At 41.0% G+C, this 26,780-nt stretch overlaps 1 protein-coding gene and 1 long non-coding RNA gene across 4 annotated transcripts in view; both read right to left on the minus strand.

Moving 5' to 3' along the window:
• Window positions 1-3,030: 3,030 nt before the first annotated feature.
• Window positions 3,031-26,780, minus strand: part of mob2.2.S (Mps one binder kinase activator-like 2, gene 2 S homeolog) — a 34,662-nt gene continuing 10,912 nt past the window's right edge. For 2 of the 3 annotated variants that reach the window (XM_018226747.2, XM_041570278.1), the window contains exons 2-6: window positions 25,263-25,362; window positions 23,835-24,001; window positions 17,177-17,270; window positions 6,080-6,204; window positions 3,041-3,894 (exon numbers count right to left, since the gene is read on the minus strand). In XM_018226747.2, the coding sequence (XP_018082236.1) occupies window positions 3,617-3,894; window positions 6,080-6,204; window positions 17,177-17,270; window positions 23,835-24,001; window positions 25,263-25,306 (708 nt within the window). In that variant the 5' untranslated portion in view covers window positions 25,307-25,362 and the 3' untranslated portion in view covers window positions 3,041-3,616. 3 annotated transcript variants of the gene reach the window in all.
• On the minus strand, window positions 7,814-12,058 carry LOC121396567. The gene is made up of 3 exons (XR_005963087.1): window positions 12,023-12,058; window positions 8,315-8,317; window positions 7,814-8,134 (listed from the first exon to the last, which is right to left on the minus strand). It is a non-coding gene; the product is annotated as an uncharacterized LOC121396567 (long non-coding RNA).

The raw sequence follows: 26,780 nt of genomic DNA on the forward strand, positions 1-26,780 counted from the left end.
ACACCATCGACAAAATTCTTCACGATCAGCAGTTAAGATTGGAGATTCTCTTGTCTATAAAAGCTAATGCAAGCAAAACAAATTTACCCTTGAATTTTAAAGGATTTGTTGATCAAATTTTTGTGATCCTGAAATTTATGATTTAATGAACTTGTACCCTTTGGAAGTTTCATCTGTCCAGCTCTGCTCTACTGGGATACCATTGAAAGTAATGGGAATTTAAAGGTCTGATTTTTAGATATTAGATATATTTTTGTTGTTTGAAAAACTTGAAACTTGAAGTATTTTTGCCAAGTCAAATGGCTGGAGAACGCGTGGCATTCTGGCATTAAAGAAAATGACTGCACATTGCTAAGTATAATTTCTTCGGTCAAGAGTTACTCATTCCAGATCAGATTAGAGGAAATTCTACATTTGTTTATCTTTAATGCAAGACTAATAAACACAACAATGTGATGTGCCCCTAGGTGTATGTACCACAGTAGCATTAGCTCTTTGTTTGTAAAATATGAATACATTGCTGCCCGTGCCCTCTATGCAGGGCCGAACCAGGCCAGCTGTGTGCCCTAGGCAACCGGGTCACCCCCCCCACGACTGCGACAAAAGGGACAGTATGGAGGGGAGGGGTGAGTGACGGAGGGCAGGGGTGATCGACAGAGGGGAGAGCGATGGAGGGGAGGGTGACAGAGGGAGGGGAGAACAACGGAGGGGTGTGTGACAGAGGGAGGGGAGAAAGACAGAGAGGTGGGTGACAGGAAGGAGGGGAGAATGACGGAGGGTGGATGACAGGAGGGAGGGGAGAATGATGGAGGGGAGAAAGACGGAGGGTTGGGTAACAGGAGGGAGGGGAGAAAGACGGAGGGGTGGGTAACAGGAGGGAGGGGAGAATGATGGAGGGGAGAAAGACGGAGGGGTGGGTAACAGGAGGGAGGGGGGTGCTGCTGGAGTTTGTATTGGAATTTGAACTGGACCTGGGCAGACAGAGTCGCAGCTGGCACCCGACGCTACAAAAAGCGGTGAGATTGATTGTGTAGCACTACACTATGTTTTTGAGGAGGGAGGGGAGAATGACGGAGGGGTGGGAGACAGGAGGGAGGGGAGAATGATCGAGGGGAGAACGATGGAGGGGTGGGTGACAGGAGGGAGGAGAGAACGACGGAGGGGTGGGTAACAGGAGGGAGGGGAGAACAATGGAGTGGAGGTGACAGGAAGGAGGGGAGAACGATGGAGGGGTGGGTGACAAGGGGAAGGGGAGAATGATGGAGGGGAGAACGACGGAGGGGTGGGTGACAGGAGGGTGGGGAGAATGATGGAGGGGTGAGTGACAGAGGGAAGGAAGGGGAGAAAGACTGAGGGGTGAGAACATGGACTAGGGGAGGTAGAAGACAATTTTAGAGGTACAGCTGCCTTTTCTGCCTACTCTTAGTTCCGGCCCTGCCTGTATGTGCTAGATGAGAGGCGGAGTTAAAATTAAAATGACTGAATATAGAAGCTCAATACCCCAGGTATAAGATTTATCCTTTGAACCTTTCCATGGTGTACATTATGTACTAATATGTGCGATTGTGCTAGTGTGTTGATTCTCCTTTGTGTACCTAGCAAACAGTGAAGCTTAGCCACGCAGCCAAGAAGAGTTATTGCGGAGATAAAGCCTCAATTCTTGTCATCACAACATATATCTTCATAAATTCGTATTCTGCATTATAAAGAAACCTTTCACGTAGCTGTGTGGATGGGTTGGGGGGGTCTGGGTGGGCATTAGCAGGATGTAATTGGCCAGGCTCAGTGCTGTGTAGTTGTGCCGCCAAGACTCGAGATTCTTTTTCGCATACATCATGTTTGTGGTTATTATTGCAATAACTGAGACCAGTAATAAAACCTCACTTTGTTTAGATATTTGGACGTGTGCCATGCTTTTCTTTTTGTACTGTAAATATGTGAAGAGCTTTTGCACAGGGGTTTAACATGGACCAGCGCCACGCTTTATACAACACTGTTGTAACTATCTTAACTGGATATGAATTGGGGACTAGGGGACTGGGGTGTCCATGCAGGCACAGCTTTATAATGATACTTATAATATATCAGCCATAAAGTGTGATGACAGGTTGCAGGAAAGATCCTTAGTTTTCTCTACTAACATTAACTAAGCTTTATCAGAAAGGTCTATATAAATATACCAGTAAACCTTCAAATTAGTGCTGCTCTGATAAACACCACATTTCTTTCCTTTTATTGTGTACACATGGACTTCTGTATCAGACTTCCTTTAAGCTTAACCTCCAGGGCTTGGGCTGGAGCATGCTCAGTTTGCTCCTCTCTCACCGTCCCACCTCTGTCCTCCCACCTCTGTCCTCCCATCTCTGCTCTGATCTGAGCCCAGAGCTATGAGCGAGTAGGGAAGAGACTCAGGCAGGAAGTGATGTCACATAAAGCTAATATGGCAGCTGCTATCCTAAACAAAATTCTAGAGCCGTTTACGCAGGTATGGTAAAGCAATAGCATTCTACAGAATAAATATAGCATTATAGCTTGCACTATTATGGCTAATCTATTGGCAATAAACTGCCTCAGTAGCTTTCTTTCTCCTTTAAGATCAAAATCGTCAGATATACAGGTAAAAACAGGAGAATTCTACCCCGCAATCTGACCACGCGTTAGCCATCGTTGGGATCCGATCGCTGGGCCCTAGGTTGGACGATCAGATCAGCCCGATATTGCCCACCTCAAGGTGGGCATATCGGGGAGAGATCTGCTCCCTTGGCGACATTGCCAAACGAGTAGATCTCTCCGTGAATGGCCACCTTAATACATAGTAACTATAATTGTATAGGGTTTTTTAGCTGCCAGGGTCAGTAATCTCCCCTCTAAAAGCTGGAAATGGGCAGAAGTTATTTAAAAAAAACTAAAACAAAAAAATCAACAACGACCAATTGAAAAGTTGCTGAGCATAGACCATTCTATAACTTCCCAGCTGTTAAGATATACACTATTGGTGTGCAGCCCATTGCCTCAACAAACAATCGTTAATCACACCAGATTTTCTTTTTAATTTCTGTTTTTTTTAATTAAATGAATAAATTACAAAAGTTAAGTGCATTTTTTTTAAAGTAACAAGTCCCACCAAGTAAAAATTTAGAAACCTCAACTGTAACGCTGTCCTTTTGAATGATAAAATCCATGAGTAAAAAATAATAATAAAAAAAAAAAAAAAGGATATTCTTCTCATTTGGTATCTCTGACCTTTGTGATAGTTAAAAACATTGAGTCCAAATGGCTATTGATTGTCTGTTCCACAATACAGCATTTGCGGAGCAACTATAATATTTCTCTCTCTCATTCCTGTGGTTGGCATATTATTGGCCATCCAAGATTATTTGCCATCAACACCGTCTCCTGGAATATCTGAGAACAGAAGCTTCATACTGGTTCCCACATTGGTTTGTTCTCCAGCCAATCAGCTGCTCAGATTTGTAATGCACATTTTGCCCAAAAGAAAGCATGCCACCCTGTATAGAATCTGGAATATCGATATGTAATAATATTGTACTTGGCTATGCATGTGGCAGTAGGAAATATATATTTATGTATAAAAAGATGAATTCCTGGGCTCGTTTCAGGTGTTCCGAGAATGGTTTCCCGTAGTCTTCGGCCCGGGACTGGAGCGAATCAGGGCTGTGGTCAGGTCTTCGCTCAGCGCCATCTCTTTGGAATCGAGCAGTTCAAACTCTGCACAGAACAGTAAGAGGTGCAAGTAGAGGGTGTTCAGGTGTGGGTGCAACTCCAAGGTGACCGCCGTTTTATAATGACACGTGTAGATGTGCCCCAGGAGGTGAAAGAGAAGCCTGAAAGTCTTTTGTATTGACGGCCTGAAAGACTTTGGGAATTCTTTACCTGTAAAATAATTTAAAAAAACAAAAATGAATATATTTTTATAATCTACATGGCTTCTTGTGTTATGTGCTGCTTATTAAGCCATAACAGATATATTCAATTTAAAGGCACAGCAACACCAAAAAATTAAAGTGTAATAATAATATAATGTACTGTTGCCGTGTGCTGCTTAGTAAGCCATAACGGATATATTCCATTTTAAGAAAACACCAAAAAATTAAAGTGTTTTAAAGGAATGAGAATATAATGTACTGTTGCCCTGCACTGGTAAAACTGGTGTGTTTGCTTCAGAAACTCTACTATAGTTTATATAAAGAAGCTGCTGTGTAGCCATGGGGACAGCCATTCAAGCACAGGATACACAGTAGATAACAGATAAGTACTACTATAGTTTATATAAACAAGCTGCTGTGTAGCCATGGGGGCAGCCATTCAAGCACAGGATACACAGTAGATAACAGATAAGTACTACTATAGTTTATATAAACAAGCTGCTGTGTAGCCATGGGGGCAGCCATTCAAGCACAGGATACACAGTAGATAACAGATAAGTACTACTATAGTTTATATAAACAAGCTGCTGTGTAGCCATGGGGCAGCCATTCAAGCACAGGATAAACAGTAGATAACAGATAAGTACTACTATAGTTTATATAAACAAGCTGCTGTGTAGCCATGGGGGCAGCCATTCAAGCACAGGATACACAGTAGATAACAGATAAGTACTACTATAGTTTATATAAACAAGTTGCTGTGTAGCCATGGGGCAGCCATTCAAGCACAGGATACACAGTAGATAACAGATAAGTACTACTATAGTTTATATAAACAAGCTGCTGTGTAGCCATGGGGGCAACCATTCAAGCACAGGATACACAGTAGATAACAGATAAGTACTACTATAGTTTATATAAACAAGCTGCTGTGTAGACATGGGGCAGCCATTCAAGCACAGGATATACAGTAGATAACAGATAAGTACTACTATAGTTTATATAAACAAGCTGCTGTGTAGCCATGGGGGCAGCCATTCAAGCACAGGATACACAGTAGATAACAGATAAGTACTACTATAGTTTATATAAACAATCTGCTGTGTAGCCATGGGGGCAGCCATTCAAGCACAGGATACACAGTAGATAACAGATAAATTCTGAAGAATCCCATTGTATACTACAGAGCTTATCTGTAATTGTCTGTGTACAAGCTACTGTTTTATTATTACAGAGAAAAAAGTTGTTTTTTAAAAATTTGATTAATATGGAGTCTATGGGAGACGTCCTTCCCATAATTCAGAGCTTTCTGGATAACGGGTTTCCGGATAATGGATCCTATGCCTGTATACATAAGGGCAACTGGACAATTTATTTTAGTTACCCAAACATCTGATATTGTCCTCCGATGTTTTCTATGTGGACCCCCTGTCGCTGTTTCAGGTAAGATCTCCTTCAAAATTGTGCTTTTAAAGGGGATGTTAACCTTTGAGTGAACTTTTAGTGTGATGTAGAGAGTGATATTCTGGCACAATTTGCAGTTTTGTCTTAATCTTTTAATTATTTGTGGTTTTTAATTTATTTAGCATTTTATTCCGCATCACTCCAGTTTGCAAAAGTCTGAATTTCCCCAGCAGCCATGCATGGATTTGAATAAGAGACTGGAAGTAGCAATAAGAATACATTTGTAGTCTTACTGAGCATTTGTTTTTAGATGGGGTCAGTGACCCCCATTTAAAAGCTGGAAAGAGTCAGAAGAAGATGGCAAATAATGAAAAAAATCTATATTGAAAAAAATAATGAAGACCAATTGAAAAATTGCTTAGAACAAACTGGCCATTCTATAACATAATAACAGTTAAAGGATGAACCACCTTTTTAAGACTTCAAACTTGTTTTTTTCTAAATCCAGTCTCCCAGATTGTACATTTCAGCATGTTTAGCATGACCATTAATTCAGTGGGAAAAAATGACAGTTCTAGGAGTGATGCTATTAGGCTGGAAATAGAGACCTATGATAATGTCTAAGCTTTTAGCTCATCTTTGCTTCTTGCCGTTTGTGCAAGGAGCTTGTATAATCGGAAGGACAGAAAGACACAGAGTTTGATCTTCATCCTTTCCACCCATAAACTAATTAACCAGATAACATGCTCAGCCCCTGAAATAAACACATGAAAAAATAAGAAACTCACAGTGCTTTGTTGGTACCAGATCTTCATTTGTCAGGAATTTCTGAATGATGCTGGCAGCATAGTCTGCGTACTGTGGGGCTGAACACTTCTTCTTCCGGCCTTTCTCATCCGTCCACTGGTATTGGCTAAGGATACAAGAACACAAACATATATTATATTATATTATATTATATATTATAGTATATATATCCCCAGCAATAGCTCTCCCCGTCCCTCAGTATACAGTATATATTTATATAGAATATTATGTAAAGCAAGGCACTCACAGGACTTTAAAATAGGGTGAAAAGAGATAAAGTTTATTTATTCTTCCAACGTTTCGGTCTTCCTTGAGACCTTTGTCAAGGTGGGGCAGCACAGAGACAAAGGTCTCAAGGGAGACCGAAACGTTGGAAGAATAAATAAACTTTATCTCTTCTCACCATATTTTAAAGTAGGGATGCACCGAATCCACTATTTTGGATTCGGCCAACCCCCCGAATCCTTTGCGAAAGATTCGGCCGAATACTGAAACAAATCCGAATCCTAATTTGCATATGGAAAACATTTTTTTACTTCCTTGTTTCATGACAAAAAGTCATGCGATTTCCCTCCACGCCCCTAATTTGCATATACAAATAAGGATTCGGTTTGGCCAAGCAGAAGGATTCGGCCGAATCCGGATCCTGCTGAAAAGGGCCGAATCCCGAACCAAAGCCTGGATTCGGTGCATCCCTATTTTAAAGTTCTGTGAGTAACTTGCTTTACATAATATTCGATATGACTTTTCTGCGATGTGCATTTTTCAATTGAATATTAGACATTCACATTTTTTCTTAAATAACCTCCCAGTCGAATGTGAGTATATTCAAAATTATTAGAGCAAAAAGAAAAAAAATTCACATGAATTCAAAATTCGACATTTCATAAATGGGCCTCTTAAAGGGATTGTTCACCTTCAAACAACTAGTTTTTTTCGGATAGATCACCAGAAATAACGACTTTTTCTAATTTCTCTTTATTTTCTATTAGGGTTGCCACCTACTGTATTTTAAAAAAAATTTACCGGCCAGTGATGGGGGGCGGTAATGCCGTGATTAAAAAAGGGGCGGGTCACGGGTAAATGGGCAGAGTGTGACGTAAAAAGGGCGGAGCCACGTGCAGCGTGACACAGAAGGGGGCGGGGCCCCATCGCAAGAGGGGCAGAAGACGAAGGAGGGGTAAGTCTCTGTCGGATGGCCAAGGGTTTTTGTTATAGGTATTACAAATTACCGGCAGCTACATTGCCGGTAAATTTGTAATAGCGGCCCCCGGCCCTGGCTGGTATTTTACCGGCTAGGCCGGTAAAATACCGGCCGGGTGGCAACCCTATTTTCTATGTGTCACCGTTTTTCTAATATTGAAGTGTCATTTTCACCTTCTGAAGCAGCTCTGGTGCAGGATGTAACCCCCCAGGAAATGCATATAGGCTCATACCCAACGAGTGGGCCGATAAATGAAGCTTTAAAACCAAGCGTATATATGTTCCCAGAGGGATATATATAAGAGAAGAGATCAGCGCCTGTGGCAACAGAAATTAAAAACAAGCATAGCGTAATACGTTCCAAATAGGTAATATCACCCTGTGCATGCACTTAGTATTAAGTCCGTGTTTTCTCCCCTTTTTCCCTTAGATAGCTGTTAGTGGGGGGGGGGGGGTGATAGGGTAACAATAGAGGTGATAGGAAGATGATGGCTTCCCTGAGAAGAGTTAAATATACTCCAGGAGTGCTTCCACCTTCTATAAAAATGCCTACTTACAAACCACAGCAGTGGTGTTATGCATGTAACAGAAAGCTCTTTTCTGGTCCCTCCTTTGGGTCACGATATTCCTTCCAGGTTCCAATGCCAGAGATAAAAACCAGTGATAGTGTAATACCGTTTTATTAAAAACAACTTAAAATCAATTAAAAATTACACTCACATTTACCCTGACAGGGTTTTGCGCATTCAGTCCAATAAAAAGTCCATATGGGGTTGCGAGTAGTAGTTCTGCTTACTCACTGCCAGACTCCCTCGTGGTGCCTTGCTTCTGGGCTCTGGTGTCCCCCAAATTGTGCCTAACGCGTTTCGCTGTACGTGGTCAGCTTCCTCAGAGGCGTAGTTTTCATTAATGTTTGCTCTGCTGCTTTTTAAAACTCATTCTGGCGCGCTCGCCTGGTTTCCGCCGTCACTTCCGGTTTATGCGTTCCAATTGATGCGTTCCAGCGCATTCACTTCCTGTTTGGCGCATGAAATCCCCGGTTTTCCTTCTTTCAGTGTATTACAGTAGGGACAGCCTCTCTCCCCTTAATATTACATACAATTTAAACTTCAATGGCCTCACATCCTATCCACTTGTTTGTAGCCTATTCAATACAACAAATATACATGTGCAGGGGTACATGCTTTTTTAACAACATATACATACAATGAGTTACGGGGGATCATGGGAAATGTAGTTTTCCCTTATTTTTTGTAAAGACAATGTTTTAAATTAACAAATTCTTTTCTTATATTCCATATATATAGTTACCTTGTGCTATTCCTTTATCTTTCTATTTCCTATCTGTGTGGAAAAAACTTTACAGCTATTGCCTTGTGATGTGTCCATAAGTAAAGCTGAATTGTGTTTTGTGTTTATAAAAAGGCTCTTAGGTTTATATCTATATTTAACCCCTGTGGTATAAAAGTGTGCATTTTATAAATCCATCTGCTTTCTTCTTGTAATGTTTTCTTTGTTAAATCCCCTCCTCTCCATTCTTTCTGTACTATACTTATACCCCAAAATTTTAAATCTTTGGCTTTCTGATTGTGATAATCTTTAAAGTGTTTTGACACACTGTGATTCGTGATTCCCTTCTCTATATTTCTTACGTGTTCATTAATTCTTTCCCTTAATTTCCTATTGGTTTTCCCAATGTATTGGAGGCCACAAGGACATTCTAGGCAGTATATCACATTTTGTGTTGTGCATTTAATGCACTGTTCAATATTATATTGCTTTTTTGTAACATTTGATGTAAATTGCGTCCCTTTCCTTCCGTACCTACAGGCTTTGCAAAGTGCACAGGGAAAAAAACCTTTCCATTCATCTTTTTGCTTTTTGGTTTGTGTTCTCTCTGTGGGGATGAAGTTACGCACTATCATTTGGCCTAGGTTGTTTGCTCTTTTGTATATGACTTTGGGTTTTTGAGGAATTTTTCCTTTTAGGAGTTCATCTCCTTCTAGGATATTCCAGTGTCGATTCAAAATCTTTTTTATTTCTTGGGCCCCTGGGGTATATGAAGTAATAAATGATAGGCCCAGTTGTTCATTGGTTGTTTCCTTTTTTATCTTTTCTTTTATTAAGTCTGCTCTATCTATTTCTTTTACTCGTTTCCTTGCATTTTGGATGATTTTATTTTTATACCCTCTTTGTTTGAACCGCTCTGACACATGGTTCAGTTGGGTTTCTAACTCTATTGGGCTAGAACAATTTTTCTTTAAGCGGCAAAATTGTCCATATGGGATGTTTTTTAGCCATATAGGGTTATGATTGCTAGTGCTTAATACATAATTGCAGACATCCACCTTCTTGAAATAGGTTTTAAAATCTAAGAAGTCATTATTTTTGTTCTTTCTTATTTCTAGGTCTAAGAAATTTATTGTTTCCTGGCTGTAAGTGGAGGTGAATTCCAGATTCTGATCATTTTTATTTAAATCATTGATAAATAAAAATGATCAGAATCTGGAATTCACCTCCACTTACAGCCAGGAAACAATAAATTTCTTAGACCTAGAAATAAGAAAGAACAAAAATAATGACTTCTTAGATTTTAAAACCTATTTCAAGAAGGTGGATGTCTGCAATTATGTATTAAGCACTAGCAATCATAACCCTATATGGCTAAAAAACATCCCATATGGACAATTTTGCCGCTTAAAGAAAAATTGTTCTAGCCCAATAGAGTTAGAAACCCAACTGAACCATGTGTCAGAGCGGTTCAAACAAAGAGGGTATAAAAATAAAATCATCCAAAATGCAAGGAAACGAGTAAAAGAAATAGATAGAGCAGACTTAATAAAAGAAAAGATAAAAAAGGAAACAACCAATGAACAACTGGGCCTATCATTTATTACTTCATATACCCCAGGGGCCCAAGAAATAAAAAAGATTTTGAATCGACACTGGAATATCCTAGAAGGAGATGAACTCCTAAAAGGAAAAATTCCTCAAAAACCCAAAGTCATATACAAAAGAGCAAACAACCTAGGCCAAATGATAGTGCGTAACTTCATCCCCACAGAGAGAACACAAACCAAAAAGCAAAAAGATGAATGGAAAGGTTTTTTTCCCTGTGCACTTTGCAAAGCCTGTAGGTACGGAAGGAAAGGGACGCAATTTACATCAAATGTTACAAAAAAGCAATATAATATTGAACAGTGCATTAAATGCACAACACAAAATGTGATATACTGCCTAGAATGTCCTTGTGGCCTCCAATACATTGGGAAAACCAATAGGAAATTAAGGGAAAGAATTAATGAACACGTAAGAAATATAGAGAAGGGAATCACGAATCACAGTGTGTCAAAACACTTTAAAGATTATCACAATCAGAAAGCCAAAGATTTAAAATTTTGGGGTATAAGTATAGTACAGAAAGAATGGAGAGGAGGGGATTTAACAAAGAAAACATTACAAGAAGAAAGCAGATGGATTTATAAAATGCACACTTTTATACCACAGGGGTTAAATATAGATATAAACCTAAGAGCCTTTTTATAAACACAAAACACAATTCAGCTTTACTTATGGACACATCACAAGGCAATAGCTGTAAAGTTTTTTCCACACAGATAGGAAATAGAAAGATAAAGGAATAGCACAAGGTAACTATATATATGGAATATAAGAAAAGAATTTGTTAATTTAAAACATTGTCTTTACAAAAAATAAGGGAAAACTACATTTCCCATGATCCCCCGTAACTCATTGTATGTATATGTTGTTAAAAAAGCATGTACCCCTGCACATGTATATTTGTTGTATTGAATAGGCTACAAACAAGTGGATAGGATGTGAGGCCATTGAAGTTTAAATTGTATGTAATATTAAGGGGAGAGAGGCTGTCCCTACTGTAATACACTGAAAGAAGGAAAACCGGGGATTTCATGCGCCAAACAGGAAGTGAATGCGCTGGAACGCATCAATTGGAACGCATAAACCGGAAGTGACGGCGGAAACCAGGCGAGCGCGCCAGAATGAGTTTTAAAAAGCAGCAGAGCAAACATTAATGGAAACTACGCCTCTGAGGAAGCTGACCACGTACAGCGAAACGCGTTAGGCACAATTTGGGGGACACCAGAGCCCAGAAGCAAGGCACCACGAGGGAGTCTGGCAGTGAGTAAGCAGAACTACTACTCGCAACCCCATATGGACTTTTTATTGGACTGAATGCGCAAAACCCTGTCAGGGTAAATGTGAGTGTAATTTTTAATTGATTTTAAGTTGTTTTTAATAAAACGGTATTACACTATCACTGGTTTTTATCTCTGGCATTGGAACCTGGAAGGAATATCGTGACCCAAAGGAGGGACCAGAAAAGAGCTTTCTGTTACATGCATAACACCACTGCTGTGGTTTGTAAGTAGGCATTTTTATAGAAGGTGGAAGCACTCCTGGAGTATATTTAACTCTTCTCAGGGAAGCCATCATCTTCCTATCACCTCTATTGTTACCCTATCACCCCCCCCCCCCACTAACAGCTATCTAAGGGAAAAAGGGGAGAAAACACGGACTTAATACTAAGTGCATGCACAGGGTGATATTACCTATTTGGAACGTATTACGCTATGCTTGTTTTTAATTTCTGTTGCCACAGGCGCTGATCTCTTCTCTTATATATATCCCTCTGGGAACATATATACGCTTGGTTTTGGATTTACATACAGTTGAGAGACTGTGAAGGGGTCGGCAAGAAATTATCTAAAAGACTGACATTTTTTATTGGCTGCATTTGTAAGCTGTATATTGTTTTTAAATGAAGCTTTGCCCTGGCGTCTGCTATATAATTTATTGCCACTCCAGCAGGTCTGGGTGTGACTGCACCCCTGGTAGTTACACAACTGAAGATTGCATCAACATACCAATGCAGTCGTTATCAGATGGAAAAATCAAAGATTTCAGGCCCTTCTGTGAGTCCCATACAGGGGACAATAAGCTTTAGGGCAGAGACATACGTAGAGATCCGGGGAGATTAGTCACTCGGCGCCTAATTGCCTCCTCTTCGGGCGACTAATCTCGTGAGGCAACTTTGGGCGACTTCGGAAAACAAAGTGCTCTTAGTGCTAGAATCGAAATCGCCGGCAGGAAGGCAGTTCGGGATGATTAGTCACCCGAAGAGGCGATTTGTCGCCGGGCGACTAATCTCCCTGAATCTCCACGTGTGTCTCTGCCCTAATTCATAGAATTCCACCCTCCCCGCTGAAAATGGGATGTGAAGTTCCTGTGCAGCGTAAACCAGTTTTTATTGCTTCACACCTCTCTGTCACCATTGTCTGTCCCAGTAAAGTGCACATTAATGTGCAATGTACCTGAACATTATGAAATAACTTCCTATTGCAAATAGATCTGCCATAGACCTGGGCTGCTCCTTTTGCTTGCGATAGACGGAGGCTATAGCTGGGCTGAAATAAGCTGCTGGCTTGGACAGAGTCCATATATGGCTCCCTCTTGGCAGTCTAATTGGCTGCCGACTCAATATTTGCCAAATATGGGCATCTTTAGCCATGGGACTACTGTTGCTTAACTCTGGGAGATTTCCCAAAAGTGTGTATTTACCCCCTCACGGGGGAAACTTCAGGCGACTTTGGAAAACAAAGCGAGTGCCAAATGAAATTTTCTTAAAGGACCAGTAACAGCAAAAATTTTCTAAAAAAAAAAAATCATTAGTATGCTACGAAAAGAAGATGGCAACACATATTAAACTTTAAAATCGCTAAGTCTTTATTAAGAAATAACTTACTCCTCTTCAGAAACGGCAACAGGGCGACGATCCATCGTGTGGCGCTCGATTTCTCCTCCCTGATCTCCTATAAGGAAGGCAGGGAGGAGAAATGGAGCGCCACACGATGGATCGTTGATCGCCTTTTCTGAAGAGGAGCGCAAGCGAAGCTTGGGTAAGTTATTTCTTAATAAAGACTTAGTGACTTTAAAGTTTAATATGTGTTGGTGTCTTTTTCATATCATACTAACAATTTTTTTTTTTGCTGTTACTGGTCCTTTAAAGGGGTTGTTCACCTTCAAAACTTTTTTCATGTCAGTTGGCTTCAGATAATTCACCAGAAATAAAGACTTTTTTCAATTACTTTCTATTTTCTATTTGTGACCGTTTTTCTAATATTGAAGTGTAAAGTAAAAATTCAGCTTCTAAAGCAGCTCTGGAGGAGGGTCGCCGACTCTTTAACTGTTCTAAATTGATACATTTGAGTTGATACATTTGTTATGTTTGTCCCTGCTGAGCAGAATCCCTGAGTTTCATTACAGACAGCCGTTAGACTTGATACAATAGTTGCTAATATTCCACAGATACTGCTGAGAAATGGATCAACTGATTGTATCAACTAAATGGAGCAAATTGTAACAGTTCAGAATCTGCTTCTGGATCACTGAGCTGCCAGACTGAGACAGGGACATTCAACTTAAATTTTGGGGAAACAATTGAAAAAAAGTCTTTGTTTATGGTGAACAATGTGAAAACAACCGAACTGAAAACCTTTAACATGGAATCATATTAATATAACTTTGTTGATGGTTTGATATGCAATTGACTTATTTTCTTTTGAAAATGTAATAATCAGTTTGAAAATGATATTTCCCTTTTTTATGCAACATTTTATTGTGTTTTTTTTTTCTGTTTAAGCAGATGCCTGTTTCAGTTTTAACCAAGCTAAAATACTGTACCCGGGACTATGAGATATTTGCAGTCCATGACTTGCTGTGCGTGACAGCTGCTCTAATCCATTTGGGCACTCCTGTTACTAATGACCCACCCCCCTGCAGCGAGAATCGAAAGTGAATTTAATGCACTGAGCTCATCTCATTACATCAGGCTCAGATTAAAGGCTAAATTCAGCAAGCGGGTGTCAGTCTTTAGAGCAGCGAAGAGCCAGGCAGCAGGTGCATATACAGCTAATTATAATCCCCTGGGCTGCCTTCAGCTGTTTTTGTGTATACAGGTTACACGGCAACGTTGTGTCAACAAGGTCGTCTTTGCACGGCTGTCGAAATAAAGAAACCCTAGAATTCCCACCTCCCAACCCCCTCGTTGGGGGAAAAGGGGCCCCGAGATGTTTTGATAAAGCCGTGTAAGCAGCCGTGTAAGCAAGGGTAATAACATAAGTATTCCAGGCTTCTCTACAACAACATGAGCTGCATTCACCTAAATGTATTTCCCATGAAAAATTTAGGAACCTGGGCCTATTTCAGAGGAATGTGATCAGCCATAGAGACATGAGGTTAATTTAAGGATGAGCTCAGCTCAGCAACATTCAGGACAACCAAAGAATTCATGAAAACTGAAGTTTATTTATAACGAGGCCACGAGGGGTGGGGACATTATGATGTCGAGGTGAATTTTCGAATGAAAAAAAAAATCGTATTTCGAGCTATTTTTTGTGTACTTTGACTAGAGAATAGTCCAAATACGATTCAAATTTAAAAAAAAAAATCTAAAATCTAAATTAATCATCTCTTTAAAACATCTAAAACCTGCCGAAATGCTGTTTTAGCCTATGGGAGACCTCCTAGAACCGAGTTGGAGTCAATTGATGGACTTTTTCTGGGGGAAACTTCGAATCAAATTCGATCTAATGCGCTATTTGAATTTGATCGAAAACGGACCTATTCGACCAATAAAAACTTAAGACTTAATTTCATTTGGTCTTTTTGAATTCGAATTTCCAAGTTTTTTCAATTCGAAATTCCACCCTTGATAAATAGGCCCCTACTTGTTGGATCCGTTATCTGGAAACACGTTATCCAGAAAGCTCCCAATTATGGCAGGGTAATCTCCCATGGATGCCATTTTAATCAATCAATTAAAAATGATTTCCTTTTTCTCTGTAATAATAATAAATAGTACCTTGTACTTGATTCCAGCTAAGCAATAATTCATTCTTATTGGTGGCAAAAACAATCTTTTACGTTTAATTCATGTTTTAATGATTTTCAGCAGACTTAGGGCAGAGACAACACCCCGTGTCACACCCGGTGACAAATCTCCTCTTCTTTGGGACAACTAATTTCTTCAAACTGCCTTCCCGCCGGCTAGAATGAAAATCGATGGCGGGGTGGCACTCGGATTGCTTCGTTTTCCGAAGTCACCCAAAGATGCCTCACGAGGAAACTTCGGGTGACCATGGAAAGCGAAGCGTTTCAACTGCCATCCCGCCGGCGATTTTCATTCTAACTGACGGGAAGGCAGGAGAAGGCAGTTTGAGGAAATTAGTCGCCCTGAAGAAGAGGAGAATTTTTGCGACTAATCTCCCCAAATCTGAGAGAGTGTCTCTGCCCTTAAGGCATGGAGATCCAAAACACGGAAAGACACCTTATCCTGAAAAAACAAAGGTCCCAAGGATTCTAGAGAACCAATACCTGACCCCCTCCAGCACTGAAAAGTTTAGTGCCGTGGGCAGGGGTGGTGGGCGGCCTCAGGTAGCAAAATGCCCATGATCGCCCCTGCCCATATCTGTATTTATTCAGATACAGCCATGGGTTTTCTGCCAATGACTCTAATCAGCACTGGGCCTCTCCCCCACAAAATATTCTTAAGAGGGGCCCAGTTTCAACTTCAACCTGCCCCCCACTTCCAATTGCGTCCCCAGCTCCCTGCTGCTTACAGTGTCGCCAGGTTTCTTTAAAGAGAAAGCAGTCACCCCTTGTCCCCCAGACCCCACCATGACGGCAGGGTCTGCTTCCTCTAGTTATGCCACTGGCTGTAATGAAACAGTGACCTCTAGTGGTCGCATTGCCATGAACCCCAGTAGAATGTGAACAGGGGCAAAACACATATCTATTAACCCTTTACATGCAGCAGAATCTATGGTGCCAGCATAAAGGTAAAATTACGTGGGCACTGTCGATTCTTGGCTGGTGGCTCTTAAAGAGGTAATAGAAGCTTTGCCAATGCAGCAGGAATCAGCCCCCCTCACATGCACAGCTGCAGTTTCCAGCATGCAGCCACTTTGTTTATCTCCCCTAATGGCATTCACCTTCCTGTTACTATATAGGAGCTAATGATGACATTGTATAGCAGGAAGAAGCTGATGATATTTTTGGCAATGGGAAGTAAACTATCTTTAATGTTATGGGTCACTTTGCCTTTAATTAACATGGCAGGCTCAGTTATGCCATAACCATTCAGTCCCCGGGGGCATGTTACACAACCCCTCCTGTAATTTAAATAGCCCCATGCCCTGCAAAATGTTCTTTCGTTGACCTCTGATACATAAAATACACATTGTTGTTGCTCAACTCCAACGGCAAGGGTTGCTGGGAGTTACGGTATTTTTCCAGCCACAGAACAAAAGATGGTTGTTTGTGGCGGAGAGATGCATTGATTTGTTGGGTACATTTAGTCCTATTATTGGAAATGGCTATAAATTCATAGGAGATCTTGTAGTAGTAGTCATATGTCTACAGCAGGCCCTCCAGCTATTAGTGAACTCAGACTGTCTGGGAATGTGGCAGCTGTAGTTCAACAACAGCCAGAGGGTCCACACACATTCCGTCAAAGGGGCCAGTGTCCTGTACATCCATATTCCTTTTATGTTACAGCTATGGAATTTTCAGCCTTAGGCTAACAAGTCATTGCTGTACTACAGCTCCCAGCAAGCACAGCTCAGCACCTGCAGGAGGGCTGTAGATTTAGGAGCCTCTAATACATTTGTGTATTTACATCTATACTGGTGCTTCTTTTATGTCATTGCTGTAAATAACAGGGTGCTAGTGTGAGTCGCTTGGGTACCTACAGCAATAGAACTGATGCAAAACACATAGTGTGACTTCGTTATATTCAGTGTATGTATAGGCATAGAATCCATAGCTTTACTTACATGGACCAGGCTTTCATGGTCGGGCAGGTTGATATTGTGCAGAATTCAGAAATGGCACCGTAGAAAAGGCTCACGTGGTTATAAAAGGCCGAGGCTGTAATGGAAGAATCAACAGATTAACCCCAAGACAACGCAATGATCACTGAGTAAACTGGACTTTGTTCAAGGCCCCTGTTACAATGGGTCATCCTAATATACAACCCCCATCCTACTACAGCCTGGATAAGACCTTTCATTGCTTTTGCTTATCATGGAGGAAGAATTATTATTTTATTATTAACATGTATTTATATAGCGCCAACATATTCCGCAGCGCTGTATGATGTACCTTGGCTGTGCCAAACTATATATACTGTGTATTTAAATTTATATGTATAATAAGCTAAATGCTCATATGCTACTGGCTATATAAAGTGACACGTAAAAGGAGTAGATCAGCATTGATATTTTGATCCAATTTGCGATTGGTCTTCATTCTATTATGTCTTATGGTTTTTCAGTTATTTTGCTTTTTGTACATCTGTCCATTTGGTATTTTAGCAACTGTCTGGTTGCTAAGGACTTATTTAACCTAGCAATCAGGCAGTGGTTTGGACGAAAGATGGAAATATGAATAGGAGAGGGCCTGCATAGCAAGATGAGTAATAAAGAATAAAAATGACAGTATAATAATAGTTATAGTTTTTGGCTGCCGGGACCCCCCCCCATTTGGATGCTGAAAAGAGACAGAAGTGAAAGGCAAATAATTCAAATACTATAAAAATTAAATAATGAAGACCAATTGCAAAGTTGCCAGGAATAGGGCCTTTTATGACATGTTCAAAGTGAGTTTAAGGGCAGAGACACAAGGTCAGATTCGGGGAAGGTTAGTCGCCCGGCAACAAATCTCTTTCTTCAGGGCGACTAATCTCCCCGAACTGCCTTCCCGCTGTCTAGAATGTAAATTGCTGTCGGGGTAGCACTCGAAGCGATTCATTTTCCGAAGTCGCCCGAAGTTTCCGTGTGAGGCGACATTACATTTTAGACTTCGAAAAACAAAGCGATCCGAGTTGCATCCCACCGGAAATTTCATTCTAGCCGGCGGGAGGCAGTTCGGGGAGATTAGTCGCCCTGAAGAAGAGGAGATTTGTCGCCGGGCGACTAATCTCCCCGTGTGTCTCTGCCCTTAAAGTGAACAACCCCTTTAAATGATCAGTTTTTCATTCCCAGAACCACAATTGCTGGGGTTGCCTATTTTTTTCAACGGGGCCCTGGTAGAAGGTAAATTACTAGAATATCTGGGATGGGGGTTACTTAAGTACTCCCCCTCATTCTACAACCACTTATTAAAGCTAACTAGACATCTTATTACTATTCTCTTTTATTATGAATTCATATTACTAGCAATAAGACTTCTAATGCTGGTTGTACTTATTGCTCCCGCAAATGCATTCACGGCAGTGGCCAGCAGGGGATTCTGGGAATTGTAGTGCAACAGTAGCTGCAGGTTGGTCTAGTAGCAACTTCTGAGTGGTATCAACTTCTTACAAGTCATGGGTGTCAGACAGAGAGGGGTGAACCTATTTGTGCAAACTAGTGATTTGAGTTCCAGTGTGACAGTGATTTGTGGCTGTTTGGATGCGGATTCACAGCCAACTCAAATAAAGTGCCTCCAATCAAAGCAGATCAATCATATCTAGTGACAGTCAGGGAAATTTGTTCTTTGCTGATGTACATGACATTAATGGCTGCTTTCTGGGCGCCAAATGGTCCGAACTGAGAATTAAAATAGGCCCAGGCATTTCAGGTACACAGAGGCCCAATCAGCCCACTAAATACTGACTTTCTATGGGACCTTATAGCAGCCCCTCTGGCATTTGCCAGAACCCACAGATTGCCAGTCCGGGCCTGGTGCCAAATGTGCACAAAGTACTACTTTTCTATACTGGATTTCGGTTTCCTGGAGGATTCAGAAGTTGGGTTCAGAGTCTGTTTTTTTTAAACCAAAATGATATTAAGACACAGAGTTAACTCAACACTTTTATTGCTATCCAAGTGACGCCAACGTGATGCCTTGTATGAGTAATGAGAGTATGATACACAATCACTAATAAAAGCACAGACTCCTTTTCCATGCCAAAAAGAAAACACATGATAAAGAAGAAGGTGGTTAAGGAACTGGATGAGAATAAAATCCAGTCTTCAACCGCTGAGCCACATGAGAAACACAAGCTGAAGTTCCTCTGAACTGGGCAAGTTTCACAATGAAGGAACTTCTGTTTTATAATTAAACTGAGGCGTAAAGCAAAATAAAGAGCCATGACTCCTATAACTATAAATATCCTCGCCCCCACAGATCACACGGTATAAAAATGAATTCTGTGGTGCTATATATATATATATATATCTAGAGCCACATGACACAGATCTCGGCCTGTGAAGAAATGCAGGCCAGTAGTGATGGGTTAATTTTTTCGCCTGCCATGGATTCGCGGAAAAATTCCACATTTCCTCCATCTGCAAATTTTTTGGCGAAACTACAGCAAATATTTGTCACAACAGAGAAATGACGCCCATTGACTTTTATGCTTTGAACAAAAAAGTCGCCATAAGAAAATATTTTTGACCTCCTCTTGACTTTAATACGTTTTCGCAATTATTTTGACATTTTGTGAACGGGACAGATTCGCTCATCACTACCGGCTAGAAAATCCATTGCCTGCACCTGGAATCCTCCGCTCAGGTGTAGACAGACACAATCGATTTCAAAGCGCAATGCAAAATCTCACGTTTCGGCGCAGAAATCTGCCTGCATACGAGCGGAGGTAATGATTCCGGGTGCAGACAGGGCAGCAGACTACAATTTCCAGCAGCTTGTTATGGCAAAAGGCACAGATTTGTGGAAAGGCCACAAGGTCCCAGGTCTAGGAACATACCTCCCAACATCTTGGAAAAAGAGGGGAAAAAAGATTTGCAGTGAATTTTTTTACCAAACCCATTTTGTGGCCACCCTAATTTACATGTGACCTGTGACCACCCTAATTACCATGTTCATTTTACAAAATTTGGCAGGTTATGAAAGTTTGAACACATTTCTGTGGTTTTCATGTGTTATTATAGTTTTCATCATGAAGGTGAATTACCCTTTAAGCTGCAAGTCACAGTTTCCCCAGGAGACCTGCTTATCTTAAATAGTTACAATAGTTTCTTTGCTTATCATAAATTGTTAAAAATGAATTGTATGGTGGGAAAAGAGCTGACCGATATCGGCAGAAGACTTGGATATTGGTCGGCTCGTCGATTGGGCTCGACGGAATAATTTTGATCGGGCACCTTTGAAGGAACCAGAACATCGGCCATTGTTAGTGCTGAATTGTCAGATACAGGTAGAATTCTATTGTTTCTCTCTGTATATCTGTCGATTCAGCTCTATACGTGTGTATTGAAATGAATGATCTTTCTTGGAAACATCTTTTCCAAGAAAGATTGTAATTGTTACTGTATGTCTATGGCCACCTTTAGTGCATTTGCCACATATTCTGGGCTCTCTGCAAAAAGCCAACTTTTGTATTTTTTTTTTTTTAGTGCAGGGGATCAAAGAGAAAGTCAGGACATTTCAGTGAAAATCCGGAACTGCCGGCTGAGCTGTCAAAATCGGGATTGTCCTGTGAAAAACAAGACAGTTGGGAGGTATGCTAGGAGAGAAGCAGAATTTCAAGGACGGCATGCTGCCCAGCCACATCTTAATGGGTTCCAAGCACTGGAGACATTTGGGAGATTTTTTAACTCTTTAAATCTCCCACGCAAATCCCCAGTGCTCTGGCCTGACGAGATAAGAAATGTGTATGCACACGCGCAAAGGGATACGAATGGGACTTGGATGGAATGGGACCTGTATAGCATCTGGAAAGCAACAATATGAAGAATCTTTAAAGAACCTCCAAGACAAACTGGGCCAATGCAGCTATACCATTTTGCCAACACCACAGTTTAACAGATTATCTTTTCTATCCTGACCAATAGATGAACCAACTGATATCATAGTACACGTCAAGGCCATAGATCCACTTCTCTTGTACGGAAAACTGTACAAAGCTTAGTTTGTCCAACTTTAGCCTTTAGGCTTCAGTATTTCTAAGGTTCAATAATGCCCTTGAATGTTAATTTGTTGGTTACAGGGCATAGGGCTTGGAGCAACTCTTTCCTCTCCTGTTAGAAACTTTGCATTGTGCAGTAAGTCAATAGATAACTATATATACATTGGCGGCCATTCCATTAGAGGCCACTTAGTACCCACGCAACCTTGGTGGCATCTGGGACTTACAAATGGCTGCAATAATGTGTGTAACATAGCTCAGTGATTGGTAAGCCTGGAAAATGTCACAGTGTTCCTTCGTGAATCAGCGCTGGAGCTTTGACCTGAACCGAACCTGTGCCGATTGCACTTGGCAATTATGTAAAGTATAATGAGAACATTCCGGAATCTGCCAGTGACAGACCAGTCAGGAATGCCAACATGAATGAACATTCCATATCAGACCCCCCATCACCCTGGGTGACTGTTATTGCCAGAGCATTTACTTTTCTTTTCACTAGTGATGACAGGTGGGGAAGGCTCTTTGACCACTGCGGTTCTTCCAGTTAAAACTGTTGCTGTGCCCTAAGGTCTCCAGAGAGCAAACAAGGCCGCAGTTATCCAGCTTAGAGTGTATTAACAGATGCTGGGCATATTTTCACCGACATGCTGGGCCAAGTTTGGCTGATCTGTTTAATTGACCCCTTGGCCAACAATGGGATCATACCAGGTCTGGACTGAGAATTAAAATAGGCCCTGGCATTTCAGGAATTTCAGGTACACAGAGGCCCAATCAGCCCATATAGAAGCCCAAATAGGCCCCACCAGCCCACTAAATACTGACTTTCTATGGGACCTTATAGCAGCCCCTCTGGCATTTGCCAGAACCCACAGATTGCCAGTCCGGGCCTGGATCATACTGTGGGTCTCTGTAGACCTTTCGGAAGGGGATTGCATTAATGTGCCCCAGCCACAACCTCCCTCCAAATGCCCTTTTTCATGCGGCAACCAGGGCCAGAGAGGGAGGTCGGGGGCAGTGGCAACAGGCTCGGCAGGGTGTGGATCTGAACTGGAGGGGCCCACGAGAGCAGGAGCCCACCGAGTTTTTTTTTTGGTGTCTCACTGGCTCAGTCCAATTCTGCATGTCCAAAAGTTGCTTTTTGCCAATAAGGTGCTGACTTTGCCTGTGAAAGGCCATCTTAAAAGGAGAACTAAAGCTTAAAGGGATACAGTCATGGGAAAAAAAAATAATTTCAAAACACATCAGTTAATAGCGCTGCTCCAACAGAATTCTGCACCGAAATCCATTTCTCAAAAGAGCAAACAGATTTTTTTTATATTTTATTTTGAAATCTGACATTAGGCTAGACATATTGTCAGTTTCCCAGGTTCCCCCAGATATGTGCTCTGATAAACTTTTAGTCACTCTTTATTGCAAGTTGGAGTGATATCACCCCTCCCTTTCCCCCCCCAGCAGCCTAACAACAGAACAATGGGAAGGTAACCAGATAGCAGCTCTCTAACACAAGATAACAGCTGCCTGGTAGATATAAGAACAACACTCAATAGTAAAATCCAGTTCCCACTGTGACACATTCAGTTACATTGATTAGGAGAAATAACAGCCTGCCAGAAAGCAGTTCCATACTAAAGTGCTGGCTCTTTCTGAAAGCACATGACCAGGCAAAATGACCACACCAATATTACAACAACAAAAAAATTACACTTCTTGGTTCTGGAATTAAATTTTATATTTTAGAGTGAATTATTTGCAGCCCATGGCAACCACTACCATTTAGCATATGTGCCTCCACAGATGACCGAGACTATTGCAGCCCAAAAATAAGTCATTTATTTCAGAGAGCTGGACTAGTCTCCTTATGGCACAGTAGCTTTTACTGGTGCAAATGAATCCAGTTTTGATTGGTGTGTCCACACAGTAAAACACTTTATACAACACAGCTGGTGTACGAGGTTTACAGCACCAAAATGGAGGCTCCCTTTTTTACGCTTCTGATTTACAGCGATACCCAAGGTTGGGCATGTTATATTTAGAGACATAAACCTGCACCCGGGACACAGATGGGGCTGCACAATGAAGTGGCTCCCCAGTTTTCAGGCCTTGTGAAATCCATAGAGCTGCACATCTTCAGCACTTCTATATAGAATCTGGAATACATTTCCAGTCAATGGTAAAGTAAAATCCTGTAGACTGAGGACCAGAGGTGTAACTATAAAGGAATCAGACCCTGTGGCTGCAGCAGGGGCCAGGAGGTATAGGGGACCCATGAGGCCCTAATTCACATACAATTTCAAAAAATATTGGTAAAACAAATCAACCTCTAGACATTTTGAGGGCCTGAAAAATAATTTGCTGTGGGGCCCAGTGATATCTAGTTAAACCACTGCTGAGGACTGAATGGCCATTGATTCAGCAATAGTAGTTTAGCCTCTCTAGTGGTGCATGGCTACACTACACATATATGTATAAATATTTCTAGAACATGTCAGCACCAAATAGAAATACTAAAAATAGACTTATTTCACAAAACTTTTGTTTGAAAAAGCTGTAGTGGCTATTTGAGAGCCTTGAGAATAACTTACCGTTGCTGGCCAGCCACTCATCCACATTAAGACCTTTCGGTAATGCCACCAACATAAGGATATCAGCATCCACTATCCGGGCAGCTGTGTATCGAGGTTCCAGGTACATCTTCTCGGGCTCTATGGAGCCCTTCTTCTCCTTTTTGTCCTTATTTATAGACTTGGTCCTAGAAGGAAAGTTCAGTTAGACCTTGATGTCGATCGGTTTAATCTGTGTACAGGTTTGGAATCCTTTACCCAGAAACCCAAAGTTTCGATTTACAGAAAGGCCATCACCCACAGACTCCGTTATAATAAAATTACTCACATTTTTAAAAATGATTTCCCTTTTCTCTGTAGTAAAAAAAACAGTACCTTGTACTTGATCCAAACTAATATATAACGAATCCTTATTGGAAGTAAAGCCAGCCTATTGGGTTCATTTAATATCTAAATTATTTTTAAGTAGACTTAAAGGATAGAGTTTTAAATTATGGAAACATTCCTTATCTGGAATACACAAGGTCCTGTGCATTCTGGTTAACAGATCCCATATTGTACCTATACCATGTAAAAAGCTTTTACAACAAGTACAGAAATGATAACAGAAAACTTGCATTCCAGGCATTTGCAGTAACAATAAACTTTGCCCATCTTTTACTTAAAGGGGAAAATTTAAATTTTAATCTAAGCTTCGGTATACTGAAATAATAAACTTTGTAAATACAATCAATTAAATATTCTGCATCGTTTCTGAAATAATCAAGTTTATCTTCACTATTCCTCTCTCAGCATCTGTTTCTCTTCATTCTCTCTTAATGCAGCAGTTGGGTGTCAGATGTTCATTGACAGTTAGATCCAATATATCTTATAGGGGGGCTCCTTTCCTAGCAGATGTATTAGAGCTCACTCAAATAACAGATTCCAGGACATACAAAATAACTGCCTTTTGCACAAATTCTGCATGTAGAGAGACATGATGTCTGGTGATTTTAATAGAGTGAGCTCTAATACATCGTCTAGGCTAAAGGAGCCCCCCTATAAGATATATTGGATCAATGAATATCTGACACCCAACTGCTGAATGAAGAGAGAACGAAGAGAAACAGATGCTGAGAGAGGAATAGTGAAGATAAACTTGGTTATTTCTGAAACGGCGCAGAACTTTAAATTGACTGTATTTAGAAAGTTTCTTCTTTCAGTTTGCAGAAGCTCATATAAAATTTTTATGTTCCCAGTAGTTCCCCTTTAACATTTATTGGTAAATAGTATGCAAATGGCAAAGCCTACTTACGTATAATACAAGTACCTGTATAATAATAATGGCTTCTGTGTATATTTTGGGTTAAAGTCATTCAGTGGGACAATTATTGAAAAGTTTGAAACTTCCAGACACTCTAACTACATGTATCTAGTGATATTAAGGTGATATGTGAAGAAAATACTCACCGGTGCTTGTACCCCAGCAGTTTCCCCATTGCCTGAAACACCATTGTATCCACTTGTACCAGGACAGTGAGACTGGGCCTCTCTCTGGAAATCCCAAAATCTGTGAGTGAATTAAAGAAAAACCATCAGGAAGCTTTTAATTTGCTTTGTGTCCTTGCAGATGGGAGAAACCATGTACTGTCATGCAAATGAGCCCACCAAAAGAGTGCCACCCACCTATAAACAAAAGAGAGCACAAAAGCAGGCTTTACTGGCTCGGCACCCTGTTCTGCTCTGAAAAGCAGGAGCCATAACTGTTTGTTTAATATGGAAATGATCCATGCATGGAACGAGAACAGAGATAATGTGAAACAGCGAAGGGATGTCATCACAAGCCAAGCAGTCTGGGACTTGCTGAGGATCATGTCAGCAGACTGGAAATGAAAAGTGTGCATTGTGTTCCTCTCTCTTCTGCAAATGTGCCGGGTGGGTCTGATTGATTAAATTCTAAACGCCACCCTGACTTGTATTCAAAGCCTGGGCCGAAACCGCTCTAAAGTAGGCCACTTACAGTTGCCACCTAGCCAGTAGTTTACAATTTTGGCTGGTAAAATTACGCTTCATGTCAATGTTATAAAGTAGAGATAAAAAGGCAAAAATATAGCAAGGCCAGTTTTGTCCAGAAAAGCTGACAACCATAACACCACCATTACTGTGACACACAAGCAGCCATTGATGTCGTTGATATGGTCAACCATGAGCCTTAAGAGTTTGGCATCACTTGGGCTGCCTGCTATTGAAACATATGCCAACTGCCTTTATAGCATTGACATCAAGCGTAATTTTACCAGCCAAAATTGTAAACTACTGGCTAGGTGGCAACTGTAAGTGGCCTACTTTAGAGCGGTTTCGGCTCAGGCTTTGAATATAAAAGTATAAACGCCAGAAAAGCTGGCAACCATAACACCACCATTACTGTGACACACAAGCAGCCATTGATATCGCTGATACGGTCAACCATAAGCCTTAAGAGTTCACTTGGGCTGCCTGCAATTGAAACATATGCCAACTGCCTATCACCAGGCCAATGGTTATTATCTAGAGATGAGATGTGGTTGCCGTTTAAAACTATGGCAAGCAGCATGACCTGCAACTGGCCTTTTTCCACCGGTGGAAATACGTTAGATGATTCCAGGTGCACCATAGGATATGAAATCCTGCAACAATGCAAATAAATGGTTTCATATCAGAATTAGATTCCCGAGACTGAACACAATATGCATTCTCTTTGCTTTCTAGTACAGGTATGGGATACGTTATCTGATAAATCCCAGGTCCTGAGCATTCTGGATAACAGGTCCCAAACCTGTACCATAAATGATGGGTATCGCTGCATTATCTAGGACTACTCCATAAATGATCGGTATCGCTGCATTATCTAGGACTACTCCATAAATGAGGGGTATCGCTGCATTATCTAGGACTCCATAAATGATCGGTATCGCTGCATTATCTAGGACTACTCCATAAATGAGGGGT

Source organism: Xenopus laevis, chromosome 7S (genome assembly GCF_017654675.1).
Source record: "Xenopus laevis strain J_2021 chromosome 7S, Xenopus_laevis_v10.1, whole genome shotgun sequence".
Classification (NCBI taxonomy): Eukaryota; Metazoa; Chordata; class Amphibia; order Anura; family Pipidae; genus Xenopus; species Xenopus laevis.